Source organism: Sebastes umbrosus, chromosome 20, assembly GCF_015220745.1.
Source record: "Sebastes umbrosus isolate fSebUmb1 chromosome 20, fSebUmb1.pri, whole genome shotgun sequence".
NCBI lineage: Eukaryota > Metazoa > Chordata > Actinopteri > Perciformes > Sebastidae > Sebastes > Sebastes umbrosus.
The window spans coordinates 8543823-8559501 of record NC_051288.1 but is presented as its reverse complement, the minus strand read 5'-3'; the positions used below and the strand labels follow the sequence as shown (position 1 = coordinate 8559501).

Below are 15679 nucleotides of genomic sequence, written 5' to 3'. Positions count from 1 at the left end.
GCTATATGTATTTATTATTATGGATTCACCCTTGCAGAATTTTACATTCATGAAGATCTTGATAAAGATTAATTTATGAAGCCTATGAAGATTTTCTATGGAGACACTTTATGTATGCTGCCAAATAGACTCTCGTCTGACAACTATTGCACTAGTATGTTCTATAAGTAACTCACCTGGTGAGGTATTAATTCCAAAAAAAATGTGTGCTACAAAGCACAAACTTTGTATAGTGCCAAAATTATGTGCCAGCTTTCACTGTGATGAGAAACTACCCACAACTCATTCTCAATACGTTTTGAGAGATCATATAGTTTGTAGCATCGTACAAACTTGAGCTCAGGTTTTAGAAGATCATCAGCAACCCTTTCAAGTCGTTCCAGAAACTTCCATATGTTTTCTCTAGAGAGGTGTTTCATAACGCAGCACTACCAGTTGAGCCAGGCTTACTTAGTACAAATCGGGCTTATTTTCTGTGTCATATGGAGCCTTCAAATGGGGTCATATTTACCGTGTTTACGAGACAAGTCTACATATATTGTTTTTCTTCGAGGAAAATGTTGATATTGCCGTTGCTTACCAGTGGTGTTCTCACGACTTAACCACTTGAACGCCAATCATAGGGTGTTAATGACTTCCCATGTTGTAAACACAAGCTCACGAGTTTCATTTGAAGGCACCAATAAAACCGGATTGAATAAGTCTGACCTAAGTTACCATGGAAACCTAGCCCTCCAGACTAGCCTAGTTCGGGTAAGGCTAGTTGGTAGGCTCACCTCAGGCTAAACCAGTGTTAATCCATTAGTCAGACTGAAACGGTCTTCTGCAGAAATACACTTATTTGCTTTCTGTCGTCTGAGTGAGATGATGTCTGTGTATGGAGCGAGAGCCATGGATGTATTAAGAGAACTGGATACAGCGTTAGAGGCGGGGCCCTGTTCATTCCTATGAAAGTTGCTCGGTGGCGCATGAAGCCTAAATGGCTCGACTTCCGACTGGAAAAGTAGACGGATCTTCCACATTACGTTATGCAATTTACGTATCGTAACACGATTTAACGCAACTTACGTGCCGTAACACGATTTTTAACAACATTGCGTTACGTTAAGCTGCGTTACGTTAAGCTGCGTTACGCTACGCAATTTACGCTACGTTACACAATTTAACGTGGCGATAAGCTGCGTTATGTTAAGCTGCGTTACGTTAAACTGCGTTATGTTGCGTTATGTTAAACACAATTTACGTTACGTAACACAATTTAACGTTGCGTTAGCTGCGTTGCGTTAGCTGCCTTGCGTTAGCTGCGTTGCGTTAGCTGTGCTGCGCTGCGTTACGCAGCGTTGCGTTTCGCAGAGTTCCGTTTCGCAGAGTTCCGTTTCGCAGAGTTCCGTTAGGCAGAGTTCCGTTAGGCAGCGTTACGTTAGGCAGCGTTACGTTAGGCAGCGTTACATAAGACAGCGTTACATTACTCAGCATTACATTATGCTAGTTGCATTGCGTAAAATATTTAAATTGAGCAAAAAAAATATTTTTCTGTGCTCAATCATGAATTCAGAAATGAGACACAAATGTAATGCCACAGAGACAAATGTTCCAGAAAGAGCCAGTGAGAGTTAAGTTCATTTCGTCAAGCTTAATCCTAGTTCAGTATTCTAGAATCACTAAAACCAGGCTTTTCTCAGTAAGCCCTGCTTTTCTTCGTGTTGTTTTTTTTTTGCGTCTTGAAACACCTCTCTGGTACATGGTATTTAGCGGCACATTTGGATCAAGTGAAAGTTCAAGTCTTGTGAATTTCACCTACATTTTATTCTACTTTTAGGCCATAATCAGGCCTTCGTACTGGAACAAGTGTTGATTAAAAAGGGATGAGTCATATCACTGTTATTTATTGTAAGTTAAACACAGATGTTCACTTATATGTCTGCATATCCCAGTTTGATGTAGGCGTAGGTGTGGTCATCAAACGACACTAACCCGCAGCCTGACGTTGATGACTGTGTACACGTGATGTGTTGTTGTGTCCCAGTGTTGCGACAGCTTTAAGCATCGTCCCAGGCCCGGGGCAGGGATCACCTGTTAGTGTTAGTGACACTGAAGGATGCTGTCCAAACATGAAACCATTTTAATGTGGCATTTCTTTTTATTTCTCACTTCTATCGTGGATTATTCTCAACAGTGTAAAGAAACAAAAGTGACACCTTGTAAGACAAAGGGAGTACCAATATGAGCACTGTGTGTTGTCTGCACTAGAAATAAAGATTTACTGTGATGCGCTGCGTGAGTCATTGTTCTCTTTCTGTACAGGGCTGCAGCTACCATCCTGGACCCTCACGTCATCTTCTCTCTATTTGTTTTTCCAAGGAATTTGGCAACTTTCAGACTCGATACATTAAAATTGTTTAAACTGAACTTCTTTTAGAAGACAAAAAAAAGACAGATTTAGTCTTTTAGAAGATAATATAAACTTACTGTATAAATAAACAGTTAACTGAATAAATAAAACATTCATAAAAAAATCCAAATAATTCAACAATATTTAAAACAAACGTTTCATTAGCTCTCCTACAATATCCACATAGAAAATAAAGCATGATTCATGTTTTTATGGTTTTGTTTGAAACCAAAACCATAATCTTTTTGCCTCTGAGCGTAATCCAGGCAAGAATTCCATTTTGCCTTAAATTGTATTTTGCACAACAAATTATAGTATATATATATAATGTTGAAAATAAATTTAGCCAATAACGAATTAGTAAAATGTGACATAAATTGATATTTCTGTTTCTGTAAGTTGCTTCTTTATTTTTTTTATTGTTGTATTAATTCCCTTATTATTTCTTCTTCTGTTTCTGTTTGTTTATTTATTTATGTGTGATGTATTTATTCTTTTATTTTTGCATTTTTTATTATTCATTTATTTTCACATTTATTTTTTTATTCATTTATTCATTTTTGCACTTATATTTAAACAAATAAATTAATTCAAAAATTATATATAGATATATATCTATATATCTATATAGATATATAGATATATATATATCATTTTTTAATTCATTAATTTATATAGCAGGTGCTCGAGCACCACCTGGAGTCTTGTCTGTGCACGTGCCTGTTCATTCTGGACCATGAACAGCAGTTTGATGGGCGTTGCCATGACAACCAGTCAACATGTCCAGAGGAGAGACGCGTCGTGAAAACAAAGAGCAGCCTCAAGTAGAGGATGATACTCTACTACAGGTATATTAACTGACCGTGTGTTGTGTTGTGTTGTGTGTTTGATCCTTTGACAGAACTAGAGCCTGTTGTTGTTTCCTTCTGGTCAGAAAGAGGAAGCTGTGTTCCTCCTCCAGTGGGAAGCGGCAACTCACCAACAGATCCAACAGCTGCTGGAGGCGACCAGAGATGAACTTGAGCTGTAAGTTGCTATCATCACAATCAGTCACATCTTCATCCTGAGTCTCAACGAGATATAGTTTACTGTAGAGGACGGAACCTGCCAAAATAAAATACAAAATAAATCATTAAATAAACAAATGTCTCGATAAATAAATAAATATGTTATTACATGTAGCAAAAATAATGTTAAAAATAAATGTAGCCATTAATTAATTAATAAAATGTGACTAAATCGATATTGAGTTGCTTCTTTATTTATTTGTTTTTAAATTAATTCCCTTGTTTATTTCTTTCTTTTTCTGTTTCTGTTTATTTATTTATTAATGTTTGTTTGTAAGTATTTATTCATTTATTTTTTAATTTTTTTACTATTCTTTTATTTTCGCATTTATTTTGTTATTTAAAAAAAAAAATACATAAATAAGGGAATTAATAAAAAAGATAAAATAAATAAAGAAGCTAATTAAAACAGAAATTTCTTTTTTTCTTTCTTTCTTTCTTTCTTTCCTCATTCATTTATTTTTTATGTTGGCAGATTCGCTAGCTTACTGTGGAGGACGGAACCTGCCAAAATAAAAAATAAATGATTAAATACACAAAAGACTCAATAGATAAATAAATATGTTAATAAATGTAGCAAAAATAATGTTGAAAATAAATGTAGCTATTAATTAATTAATTAAATATTACATAAATGAATATTTCTGTTTTAATTTGTTTCTTTATTTATCTTTGTATTAATTCCCTTATTTATTTATTTATTTGTTTATCCATTTCTGTCTATTTATTTATGTATAAAAATATTGCTATTGAAATATACATACTGGAAATTTTATGTCCCAACACAAAGGTCAAAATAATAAAAGCCCTTCATTATTTATCATTTTGTTAACCTAAAACACGTTTAATATCCACCGAGTGTAAGTTTTTATTGTGGAATGTAAATGCTTTCTTGATCCTTTAAAACCCACAAATTCACCAAAAAGAAGAAAACTGAGGACATCAGTATCCTCAATGGTAGCTATGGCCCAGATGTTTCATCAGCATTTAAGTGGCTCTATTTTCAATAATTAATGCTGCACTTCAATAGTAATTATCCAGATGTGCTCTCTGTTGTCTGCAGTGAAATGAAGGAGATTCTGGGCCTCAGGAACCATCACATCTGTATGAAGGAAGCTGCCCTGCTGGATTACTATGTCTGTGGTTTCTGGTGGGCGAAGGCGGCCAAGTACACCCCCATGCAGACCTCCTTCACCATGGCTGTACTGCACATGCTGCTGGATAACATAAGAGGTGGGGAAGACACACAGAAAAGGGATGACATGCAGACAGTACCTCAGTCATTATTATTGTTATTATTTGGGGCTGTCAATCGATTAAAATATTTAATTCCAAATTAATTACATATTTTGTATCTGTTCAAAATGAGATTTGTCAAGTATTTAATACTCTTATCAACATGTGAGTGGACAAATATGCTCCTTTATGTATCTATTTATTTGAAAATGGCCATACCAGTTTGGAGCGTTATTTAGCACCAATGGATTCCTCAGGTTTTCTAGTTTCATATGAAAATTAGTCCGCTGACGATATTTACTGCTGCATATATTTACTGATGCACGTTGGATGTGAAGAATTAAATTACTGCAGAGGAAAATGAAACTAAGAGCGTCTGTCTCCATAATAAATCATCTGTTGATTGTTTGAGGGTTATTTATTTGTATTTCTGAACGATAACGCCGTGAAACAATCAGAAAATAACTTTTCTTTCTCTCATCCACAGCACCATCGCGCTACATCTCTCTCTCTTCTACCGCTCGCCCTCTCAGCTCGCTCTCACGATCTCTCTCTGTCTTTTTTTAAATGAGTCGGGAAGCCGATAGCAGGTCCCTGCAGTCGAAATGCAAGGTTCTTAGTTCTGGGGGAAAGTTCCTGCAGTGGAAACGGGGCTTCTCTCTTGCTACACCACTCACTTCCCACCTCTGCTCCAAATGACCTATGCTACTCTTACTGTTGTAAGACAGCAGTAGTACTGGCTCTAGAGAGGGCCATTCGCATTTTTCGCGTCGGCCACCGTAGCTCTCCAACATGATTGACACCACTAGATACCGCAAAAATCCTCCACACTGCTCCTTTAAAGGTCCCATATTGTAAAGTGTGAGATGTTCATGTCTTTTATATTATAAAGCAGGTTTAAGTGATATATAAATACTGTTAAACTATCAAAACGCTCAATATACGGAGAAATACACACAGCCCGTATTCAGAAATTGTGCGTTTGAAACAAGCCGTTAGGATTTCTGTCCATTTATGATGTCACAAATATACAATATTTAGACCATTACACGGTTTTAAACATAAACATTCTAAATGTGTCCCAGTTTATTTCCTGTTGAACTGGATGTGAATGACATCAGCTGACAGGAAGTAAAACATGGACCCAAGCTGTTGCCTAGCAACGCAATTCCATTGAAATTTCATAGTATTGCGCTAAAACTGAGCTTTTCAGACAGAGGGTAAATATAGACATATTCAGGCAGATAGAATGAGGAAAATAACGTTTTTTTTTTAACATTAAAGCATGTAAACATGTTCTAGAAGAAACACAAAATACAAGTATGAATCTGAAAATTAGCATGATATGGGACCTTTAAGTGCATTACATAACTACATATCCTATCAAATATATCAGAATCACAGCCCTAATATGTGTTTTATCGTCATATTCCAGAGAAACAGATGGTTTTGACGGAGAACTTGATGGAGTTTGCTAAAGCCTTAGGTGCTGCCAGCCAGTGCTGGACGTCAGAGGAAAACACCTCTCCACTTCTAGGCAGAGAAGAAGCCATGGCACTCATAAGTTACATCAGAAACAGGTCAGAGGTTTCCTCTCTTGTATTCACAGGTAAAATCTAGATATGGATTTTTGTTCAAGCTCTCTGTAGTAGTAGTACTTGAGTACAGTAAATGCACTTAGGAGTGAAAAAATAACATTTGATTCATATTTCCTCCAATCCTACCCACTGCTGCTTTAATGTGCTGTGCTAAAAACATACTTGAAATGACGACAAGTATAATGTATATTGTGTAATTAAAGTGACGCAGCTTACCCTGTGTATTCCGTCGGCTGCAGTCTGTTTCAGAAATACAGACTCTATGAGCTTCTCTTCACCACATCCAGAGAGGAGCTACTGACGGGCATGGAGGTGAGGCAGCTTGTGACTCTCGTGTGTGTGTGTGTGTGTGCTCATGTCTATATGCATTTTTAAATCATATTTTAAACATGCTGTTTTCCAGAGGACCATTGAGGTGTTCAGCTGTCAGGATGCTCTCACTCCATTGGAGGAAGGCATTTCCTCTCACCTCGACTTTCAGTGAATGCTTCTGCCTGCTATCCAGAGAGATGAACAGGTGACGTCATATTTGTCCTCAGTTTCGCTTTGTTTCTGTACTTGTCATACAATCCATGTTATCAGACTGCCTCACATGGATAATTGTTATTCAGACTTTGTATGGGTCAAGTGGTATGTAACAATGACACAGAAGGTTACACCTGGTTAGGGCTTAACCTTTCCTCCTCTTCTTTTCTCCATTTTCTTCCTTGCGCACCTGAAAGCTTGGACCTTTTCATTATGATGAAATAAAATGTGAAAATACTAGATATCTGCGCCTCTTTACATCTGTTCGTCTAGCGAGCCTATACGTCATGACCCGTACTCGGGCTGTTGTGATGCGCATGGCAGAAGAAAAAATGTGAGAAAGAGAGTCAAAGTGTGTTTCTATATTATTTATTTGTTCATTTGTTACCTCCGTGCATGATGAAGGGCGCTCACCGGCATGAAAATGATTAACTTCCCCTCCATATGTTTACCATAGACTGATGTTTACAGAAGAAAGACAAGCTATCTGCAGCAACGGCTTGAGGGCACAAAAAATGCGGCATGTGTACGACCCCTAACACATTGCCTATCATTTATTTAATCTGTACACAAACAGAAATGTAAAATAGAGTAAATGAATGAAACTACTCCATGTAAGGTACCAGCAATGAAATTCTAATTGTCATAACAATATCTAAAATGAGAAAAAAGATCTCTTAATGAATAAAATATAGTAACTCATGCTGATGGATGTTATCTCTGACCGCTGTACAGACAGGCTGTAAACCTCACCACAGAGTCAGTGCATATTAATAATGCAGGCAAGAATGCATGAATATCAGATGGGATTTAACACCTGTGAATAATGCATGAGCTTGCGTTCTATATATTGTTGCCAAAGTGGCATTTCAATAGTGTGTTGTCGAAATGCAATGCTGGATCTAAAATTGAGGGGAAAATAAAATATATAATATAATCTCTAAAACAATCTTACTCAGTTATTGTAAATTGATCTTGAGACATTTCTAATGTTGAACACAAATGGGTCAACAATACACTTTTACTTATTGGCCCTTGTGTTTTTACTGTGAACTAAATAAAGAGCACCATTCCATGCCCTGGCTGCTTTCAGACTTTCATTCAGCCCCTCTCCTTCAGTATCTGTCGTAGTAATAATAACAATAATAATAATAACCACATGTTTCAATCAGAAAGCTTTTATCAAGGCAAAATCTCAAACTGCTATGAGGAAAGGTTTGCGGAAGGATTTTGTGTCTGTATGTAGTCAGAGATGTCTTCAACTCAAATGTATTTTCCAGCAACCAAAAGTCAAAGAATAAAGACATTTCCCCTCACAATGTTGTGGTATTTTTTTTTTTAATTGATAGGGGACAAAGGCAACATGTTTTATACTGTTTGTGAATAAGATCCTTATGTATATGTATTTCCATATGTATTTTGTATTTACCATGGTTAACACCTTAAAAAACAGACGTAGTCACATGTGTATCCTTCGGCTAAATTCAATTCAAGTCCATTTCTGTCAACCATGGTTGTATACATCCATGCTGTCATCTCGATCTAACTTGTGATGTCGAGATAACAACATAAAATGTGTACATATACAGTATGTCTATACAATACTATGACTTTTTTTTCTTTTTTCGACACACTATACAATGACTTTTTTCAACGTACTATACTATGACTTTTTTGTTTCTTTTTTGGACATACTATGCTATGACTTTTTTAAAAGAAAAATTCGACATACTATACTATGACTTTTTCTACATGCTATACTATAACTTTTTTTTCTTTTTTCAACATACAATACTATGAATTTTTATCATGAAATTTTCGACAGAATATACTATGATTTTTTTTCGTGAAATTTTCGTCATACTACACTATGACTTTTTATCATGAAATTTTCAACATACTATACTATGATTTTTTTTTCATGATTTTTTCAACATACTATACTATGAACTTTTATAACATACTATACTATGACTTTTTTCATGAAATTTTTGACGTACCATGATTTTTTTTCGTGAAATTTTCAACATACTATAATATGACATTTTACAACATACTATACTATGACTTTTTATCATCAAATTTCCGACATACTATACTATGACTCTTTTTATCATGAAATTTTCGACATACTGTACTATGACTATTTTTCAATACATTTTCGACATACTATACTATGACTTTTTTTTCATGAAACTTTCAACATACTATACTATGACATTTTATAACATTCTTGTACATGTTTACAAGACTAATGTTAATGATTTAAAATTGAATTGATTAATTTATTAGCATGAAAGGTGCTAAATACGAGATTGGGAGCATTTCTATTGCCTCCGCATGGCTCTCAACACGGCAACGGCTGAGCCGTCGAGAGAGGAGATGTAACTAAACCTTCAAATAACTGTGAGTGTCTGTCTCAAACATAGACTGTAAAGATCTTTATATACAGAGGACACAAAAAGGGAATGAAGACAGATTAATGCTGCTAATCATTTTTATTTTTATTTAGTTTGCATTAACTTTATTACAGGTATTTTGGACATGAGGGACAGAATACTGTCACAGGAACTGAAATCTATAGCTGATGGAAGTCGCAGGTTCTAGTAGTTTTTGATGAACTACAGATAACTGGAAAACTTTTTGTTTTGTTGAATGATAACGTTGGATCTGAAGGGATGGGAAGTTCTGTTGTTAGCAACGGTAAAGCAGGTTGATCCTCTTGATGTCCCAGGAGGACAAGCCCTTCCTCTGGCCGATCTCCACGTTGGGGTCGGGGATGGGGGTGATGGAGTCCTCCCCGTACTTGATGGAGAAGGCTGTTCTTCCATAGTGCATGATGGAGGAGTAGTCGTAGGGAGTGTTCAGGTTGTTGGTATTCTGCTTGTAGAAGTTGTAGGCCATCTGCGGGTTGATGTTCCCCCAGTTGATCTTGACGTAGTTGTCGCGGTCGCTCCTGGTCTGCTCGTGCTGGAAGCCCAGAGCGTGGTTGATCTCGTGCTGGATGATGCCGTGGTAGAGGCAACCCTGCCTTTTGAGAGAGAGGACCTGTTTGCCTCCCGTTCTGCCCAGATTGGAGTAACATCCGGCTCTGTTCTCGATGCTGATGTGGTCGTACTCGTTCTGACGGGGGACGAAGCGGAGGCAGGTGTTGCTGTGGAAGGCCTTCATGGCGTCTTCTATCTTCTGCCTCTCCGAGCTGGTGAACTCACTGCTCATGGTGAAGGGAATCGTCACCAGGCCGTCGTAGGCTTTCCTCCACAGGCAGCTCTGGTACCAGCACTTCATGGCATTTCTGGTTCTGGGAACCACCATGTCTCCTTCCAACAGGATCTCATCGGTGGCGTTGTTGGAGGTCAGAATCCTGGTGCTGATGTCAACGGTGTCATCTTGGTCCTCTTGGGCCTCGGCTCCGCTTCCTTCCTCCATGAGAGGATGAGCCTGAGAGAGGCCGAGCAGGAGCAGCAGCAGCAGGCTGGCAGAGGGAGTCATCTTCAGGGTGAGTCTGGAGGCTGTGGAGAGCTGCTGTGGAGAGACTCCTTGAAGCTTGATGTTTGACTCAGTTCAGTCCAGGCTCTTTATACTCTCCTCTACAGGTGTGTCTGCAGGAGGATTATGGGTCGGGATCCACACTGCTAAGCCTAAATAAACCTCTTCAGGGAGGACTCCACAGACAAACCTACTGTTTCAACATGGTTTGTTATCACTGGCCATTAGATGGATGAACACAGAGGGGTTTCTGGGTGGGACGTGTTGAAGTCAGAGTGAAAAAGTAAACTTATACCATGGTTACTTTCTATAGAGAATTCAACCAGTTTAGCCAACATGTATCAAGATAATACATTAGTGGTACGCTTAACAATACTCAATAGCATTCACATATGATCATGACATTTAAAAGCTTCTATTTATTTAACAGCTACATATTTGGCCAGTTATGGCAATAATGATAAACTGCAAGTGTGTCTAAATTGTTTCACGAGAGAACAAGATAACAAGCAGAAATGAATTTTGTTGTTGTTTTGTCCAACTCACATTAACAATATTTAGCTCGGGCTGAGAACAGTCCCAAACACTGCTCACATTTTGGATGTATATCAATTCATTGTTCAGCCCTGGTTATCTCACTTTACAAAATAAGAAAAGAAAAGAAAAGTTTGGTTTCGTATAGATAATGTGAAGTGTGGCTGAAGATAATTTAAGATGTCTAGTTAAGCACGTCCCACCCAGTAACCCCTCTGTGTTCATCCATCTAATGACCAGAGATAATAAAACGTGTTGAAACAGTAGGTTTGTCTGTGGAGTCCTCCCTGAAGAGGTTTATTTAGGCCTAGCAGTGTGGACACCCACCCATAATCCTCCTGCAGACACACCTGTAGAGGAGAGTATAAAGAGCCTGGACTGAACTGAGTCAAACATCAAGCTTCAAGGAGTCTCTCCACAGCAGCTCTCCACAGCCTCCAGACTCACCCTGAAGATGACTCCCTCTGCCAGCCTGCTGCTGCTGCTCCTGCTCGGCCTCTCTCAGGCACATCCTCTCATGGAGGAAGGAAGCGGAGCCGAGGCCCAAGACGACCAAGATGACACCGTCGACATCAGCACCAGGATTCTTACCTCCAACAACGCCACCGATGAGATCCTGTTGGAAGGAGACATGGTGGTTCCCAGAACCAGAAATGCCATGAAGTGCTGGTACCAGAGCTGCCTGTGGAGGAAAGCCTCCAACGGCCTGGTGACGATTCCCTTCACCATGAGCAGTGAGTTCATCAGCTCGGAGAGGCAGAAGATAGAAAACGCCATGAAGGCCTTCCACAGCAACACCTGCCTCCGCTTCGTCCCCCGTCAGAACGAGTACGACCACATCAGCATCGAGAACAGAGGCGGATGCTACTCCAATCTGGGCAGAACGGGAGGCAAACAGGTCCTCTCTCTCAAAAGGCAGGGCTGCCTCTACCACGGCATCATCCAGCACGAGATCAACCACGCTCTGGGCTTCCAGCACGAGCAGACCAGGAGCGACCGCGACAACTACGTCAAGATCAACTGGGGGAACATCAACCCGCAGATGGCCTACAACTTCTACAAGCAGAATACCAACAACCTGAACACTCCCTACGACTACTCCTCCATCATGCACTATGGAAGAACAGCCTTCTCCATCCAGTACGGGAAGGACTCCATCACCCCCATCCCCGACCCCAACGTGGAGATCGGCCAGAGGAAGGGCTTGTCCTCCTGGGACATCAAGAGGATCAACCTGCTTTACTGTTGCTAACAACAGAACTTCCCATCCCTTCAGATTCAACGTTATCATTCAACAAAACAAAAAGTTTTCCAGTTATCTGTAGTTCATAAAAAACTACTAGAACCTGCGACCACCATCAGCTATAGATTTCAGTTCCTGTGACAGTATTCTGTCCCTCATGTCCAAAATACCTGTAATGAAGTTAATGCAAACTAAATACAAATAAAAATGATTAGCAGCATTTATCTGTCTTCATTCCCTTTTTTGTGTGCTCTGTATATAAAGATCTTTACAGTCTATGTTTGAGACAGACACTCGCAGTTATTTGAAGTTTTAGTTACATCTCCTCTCTCGACGGCTCAGCCGTTGCCGTGTTGAGAGCCATGCGGAGGCAACAGAAATGCTCCCAATCTCGTATTTAGCACCTTTCATGCTAATAAATCAATCAATTCAATGTGAAATCATTAACATTAGTCTTGTAAACACCAAAGTTAGCAGCTAATATTACCGCCTATTCATGACTTTATTTTACGGTGCTTTGTGAGGGAAAAAATGAACTCTGTTACTGATATTTTACAATATCTTAACTTCAGTTTTGTGAGGTTACAACTATTGATACAGCTGTATAGTTGAGCTTTACATTAGTGTTTGTTTCCTGGCGTGCTCAGGTGTATGTGTGTGTACGTGCTGGGTGAGAATCTGCCTGGGTGCAAGGTAGCAGTGATAATATTGATTTGGGCATTCTGAAGAAATTGGCAGGGATTTGGTAATGAAGCACCGACTTGATTTTCGGCACGTAAAAATAATAATATAATAATCCCAGGTAAATGTAATCAGGTTAAATCATATCTACATACAATCTGGATACGAGACACATTTTAATGCAAACTGTGAAGGGGGTGTTAGATGTTTGCTCCTTGTACTGCTGCAAGTTTACGACTAGACTTCACTGCAGATTTTAAAAACAAATTTTCATGACGGCTGATAAATTCTCAAATTGACCATCATAACGTTACACTGGAAAATATGTACAACTACCAAGTTTTTAATGGAGTCCCTATATATTCAGTCAGTTTGCGTTAACCCTGTTCACATTATTAGTTGTACGGCTGAACAATTTGCGTTCTTTTGTCTGACCAATATTGTGATTGCGATCGTTTTAAACAAGATACTGTACATTTGTACAGAGCATAAATTCACCTACAAGAAAACAATCACATTAAATGATGCAGATGCTTGTTGTTGAGGTCAGAGTGATGATCGTTATTTGGTTTATTTATGTGTGTGTGTGTGAGTGTGTGTGAATGAGTATGTATCCTTTTGACCTGAATAATTCAAAACATCAAGCACTGTTGATTTTTTTTTAAAATGTCACCAGCATACATACACAGTAGTTTTCTTTAGGATTGAACCAACACTACGAGACAGAAGCTTGGTTTTACTCTGTAATTTTTTACATTTTATTTAAAAACACATTTCTCACAATAAAATTATTATAAAAACACACAGCCAGACAATTGTATCACCTCATAATAAATACAAATCTTTGAAAACAATATAGATTCCTAAGACTCCATGGGAATGGTAAAAAGTAAAAATACAGCCTGCACAAATATCAATAATTCCATTACCCACACAAGCACATGATTCTACAGAAACATTATCTCTAGGTCGAACAGAAAGTGCTGCTACACAGGTTTCTTTTTGCAACCAAATTCTCCGCATTAATTTCATATGAAATCACATTTCCCACCTTAAGATTCAGAAGAAGTTAATTTTTCAGTTCCTCCTACCGACGGCTGCTATTTATTTATTGGATTTCACTGTAATCACAGAGTGAGCCCTGCTAGAACATATTGACATGACATTAAGGACAGAATGAAGAAAGTGACAGCGGTAAAATCTCATGAACCATACTTTTATAAGTAATAGCACCCACAATGTCAAATAGGGCTGGTTTGGTTTGAAATCTAGTGCCGATATAATACAGAGGTTTCTCCTTTTTTACTTAGTAAAAGAAGCCAAAGTTTTCAAAACATAAGAAGCAGCTCAAGAATTTTACCGAAATGAAATACTTTCGAAAACTGGTATAACATTTTTTTTTTATCTTGATCTCGGAAACATATCAGTTGACAAAACAATCTCACCACAGGGTACCCTGATAACCAGAGCTAATCACCATTTAATTTCACTCCATTCATTCAGTCTGACATTGTATTCATGCTAGCCAATTTCTTGTTGGGAGAGGAGGTTATTTGTTTTGCCCTGATGTATTTTTCCCGCCTACATCATTCTCAATTGACACAGAGGCTTCAGTAATGATTGCCAGGAACAGTTGACTTGGTTTTCAACACTCCTCCGTAGAGAAGCAGGAGACAGTGTTCTTTTCATGCCTCCATGCCAGCAACAACCGTGGCCGGAGGCATTATGTTTTTTTCGGGTTGTCTGTCTGTACGTCCGTACGTACTTGTGAATGCGATATCCCAGGAAACGCCTGGAGCGAATTTCTTCAAATTTGGCACAAACGTCCACCTGGATTCAAGGATGAAATGATTAGATTTTGGTGGTCACAGGTCAAAGTTCAAGGTCACTGTGACCTCACGTCTATCCCATTCTCGTTAAAAAAGGATAACTCAGGTAACCCTGGAGGGAATTGTACTACATGTGGCACAAACATCCACCTTGACTCAAGGATGAACTTATTAGAATTTGGAGGTCAAAGGTCAAGGTCACTGTGACCTCACATATCAACAAGAACAGCATAGTTTTTGGCCATAACTCAAGAATTCATATGTTAATTATGACAGTTTTACACAAATGTCTACCTGGAGAAAAGGCTGAAGTGATGTCATTTTTGACACACATGGATGTAAACTGCAAGTTGACTGGTTGGCGGAGGCATACAACAGCTATGTGGTATTTCTGGTTCTTGAACTTTAAAGTCATTAAGGTGAAATATGAGGGTAAAATCAGGGTTTATGCTGGTAAAAATATGTGAATAATAAGTACTGACGACTAGACGGATGGCAAACATTATTGAAGTATTAGCACTGTAAAGGCCTTTATACACCGGGGGCTTGTAAACTGTTTTCGATGTCATGAATACTTTAACACAGAATGCGAATATTAAGCGGCGAAAAAGCGACTTTTTTTTTCTGTAACAAGGTAGATTTTTCTGAGTTTGCACCGTGAAATATTTATGAAACAACAACATGGAGGCTCTGGTCTGAACCAAGACAGCAAACTTTATTACTCCTTTCAACCTTTACAAAGGCATCGCAGACCAGATCTACTACTTCTGTTCTTATCTTTCACAATAAAAGCCCTAGACATATAATATTCACAGGCAAGTATTTCTCATTTTCATGTGGTATATTTGTCACGCCCCCCCCACCCCCAGTGTGTAAAGGAGATAACGCTGGGAAACATTCTCTACAAACCATGGCCTGAAAAAAGAAACATGACTCTGCAGTGTACTGTGTTGGTCTGTGTGTGAATGTGTTTTTGTGAAGGAAGCGCCATCTCATGGTGACACCCTGCAACTGAATGAATTAAATGGCATCTAAACAGACATTATCCAGCAACAGGATGAGGGGGGGGGGGGGGGGGGGGGGGG

At 38.6% G+C, this 15679-nt stretch overlaps 3 protein-coding genes and 1 long non-coding RNA gene across 4 annotated transcripts; 2 read left to right on the top strand and 2 right to left on the bottom strand.

Annotated features, from left to right (window-relative positions):
• Positions 1 to 1521: 1521 nt before the first annotated feature.
• LOC119479114 lies at positions 1522 to 15651 on the bottom strand. Its single transcript, XR_005204612.1, has 3 exons — positions 15149 to 15651; positions 12182 to 12187; positions 1522 to 1533 (listed from the first exon to the last, which is right to left on the bottom strand). It is a non-coding gene; the product is annotated as an uncharacterized LOC119479114 (long non-coding RNA).
• cabcoco1 (ciliary associated calcium binding coiled-coil 1) lies at positions 3126 to 7060 on the top strand. The gene is made up of 6 exons (XM_037754358.1): positions 3126 to 3240; positions 3327 to 3418; positions 4523 to 4692; positions 6131 to 6275; positions 6533 to 6605; positions 6697 to 7060. The coding sequence occupies exons 1-6, from the start codon at positions 3172 to 3174 to the stop codon at positions 6775 to 6777; spliced, it is 630 nt and encodes a 209-aa protein (XP_037610286.1). The 5' UTR covers positions 3126 to 3171; the 3' UTR covers positions 6778 to 7060.
• LOC119479112 (high choriolytic enzyme 1-like) lies at positions 9513 to 10310 on the bottom strand. Its single transcript, XM_037754357.1, has one exon. It carries the CDS (start codon positions 10308 to 10310, stop codon positions 9513 to 9515), a length of 798 nt encoding a protein of 265 aa, XP_037610285.1.
• On the top strand, positions 11263 to 12093 carry LOC119479111 (high choriolytic enzyme 1-like). Its single transcript, XM_037754356.1, has one exon. The coding sequence runs from the start codon at positions 11296 to 11298 to the stop codon at positions 12091 to 12093; it is 798 nt and encodes a 265-aa protein (XP_037610284.1). The 5' UTR covers positions 11263 to 11295.
• Positions 15652 to 15679: the final 28 nt, after the last annotated feature.

Excerpts from the sequence above, each read along its gene's own strand:
- cabcoco1 (XM_037754358.1), top strand. The coding sequence starts at position 3,172 with ATGTCCAGAGGAGAGACGCGTCGTGAAAACAAAGAGCAGCCTCAAGTA. Across the intron at positions 3,241-3,326 it reads AGGATGATACTCTACTACAG|AAAGAGGAAGCTGTGTTCCT; the intron begins GTATATTAACTG and ends CCTTCTGGTCAG. Across the intron at positions 6,276-6,532 it reads ATAAGTTACATCAGAAACAG|TCTGTTTCAGAAATACAGAC; the intron begins GTCAGAGGTTTC and ends CGTCGGCTGCAG.
- LOC119479112 (XM_037754357.1), bottom strand. The coding sequence starts at position 10,310 with ATGACTCCCTCTGCCAGCCTGCTGCTGCTGCTCCTGCTCGGCCTCTCT.
- LOC119479111 (XM_037754356.1), top strand. The coding sequence starts at position 11,296 with ATGACTCCCTCTGCCAGCCTGCTGCTGCTGCTCCTGCTCGGCCTCTCT.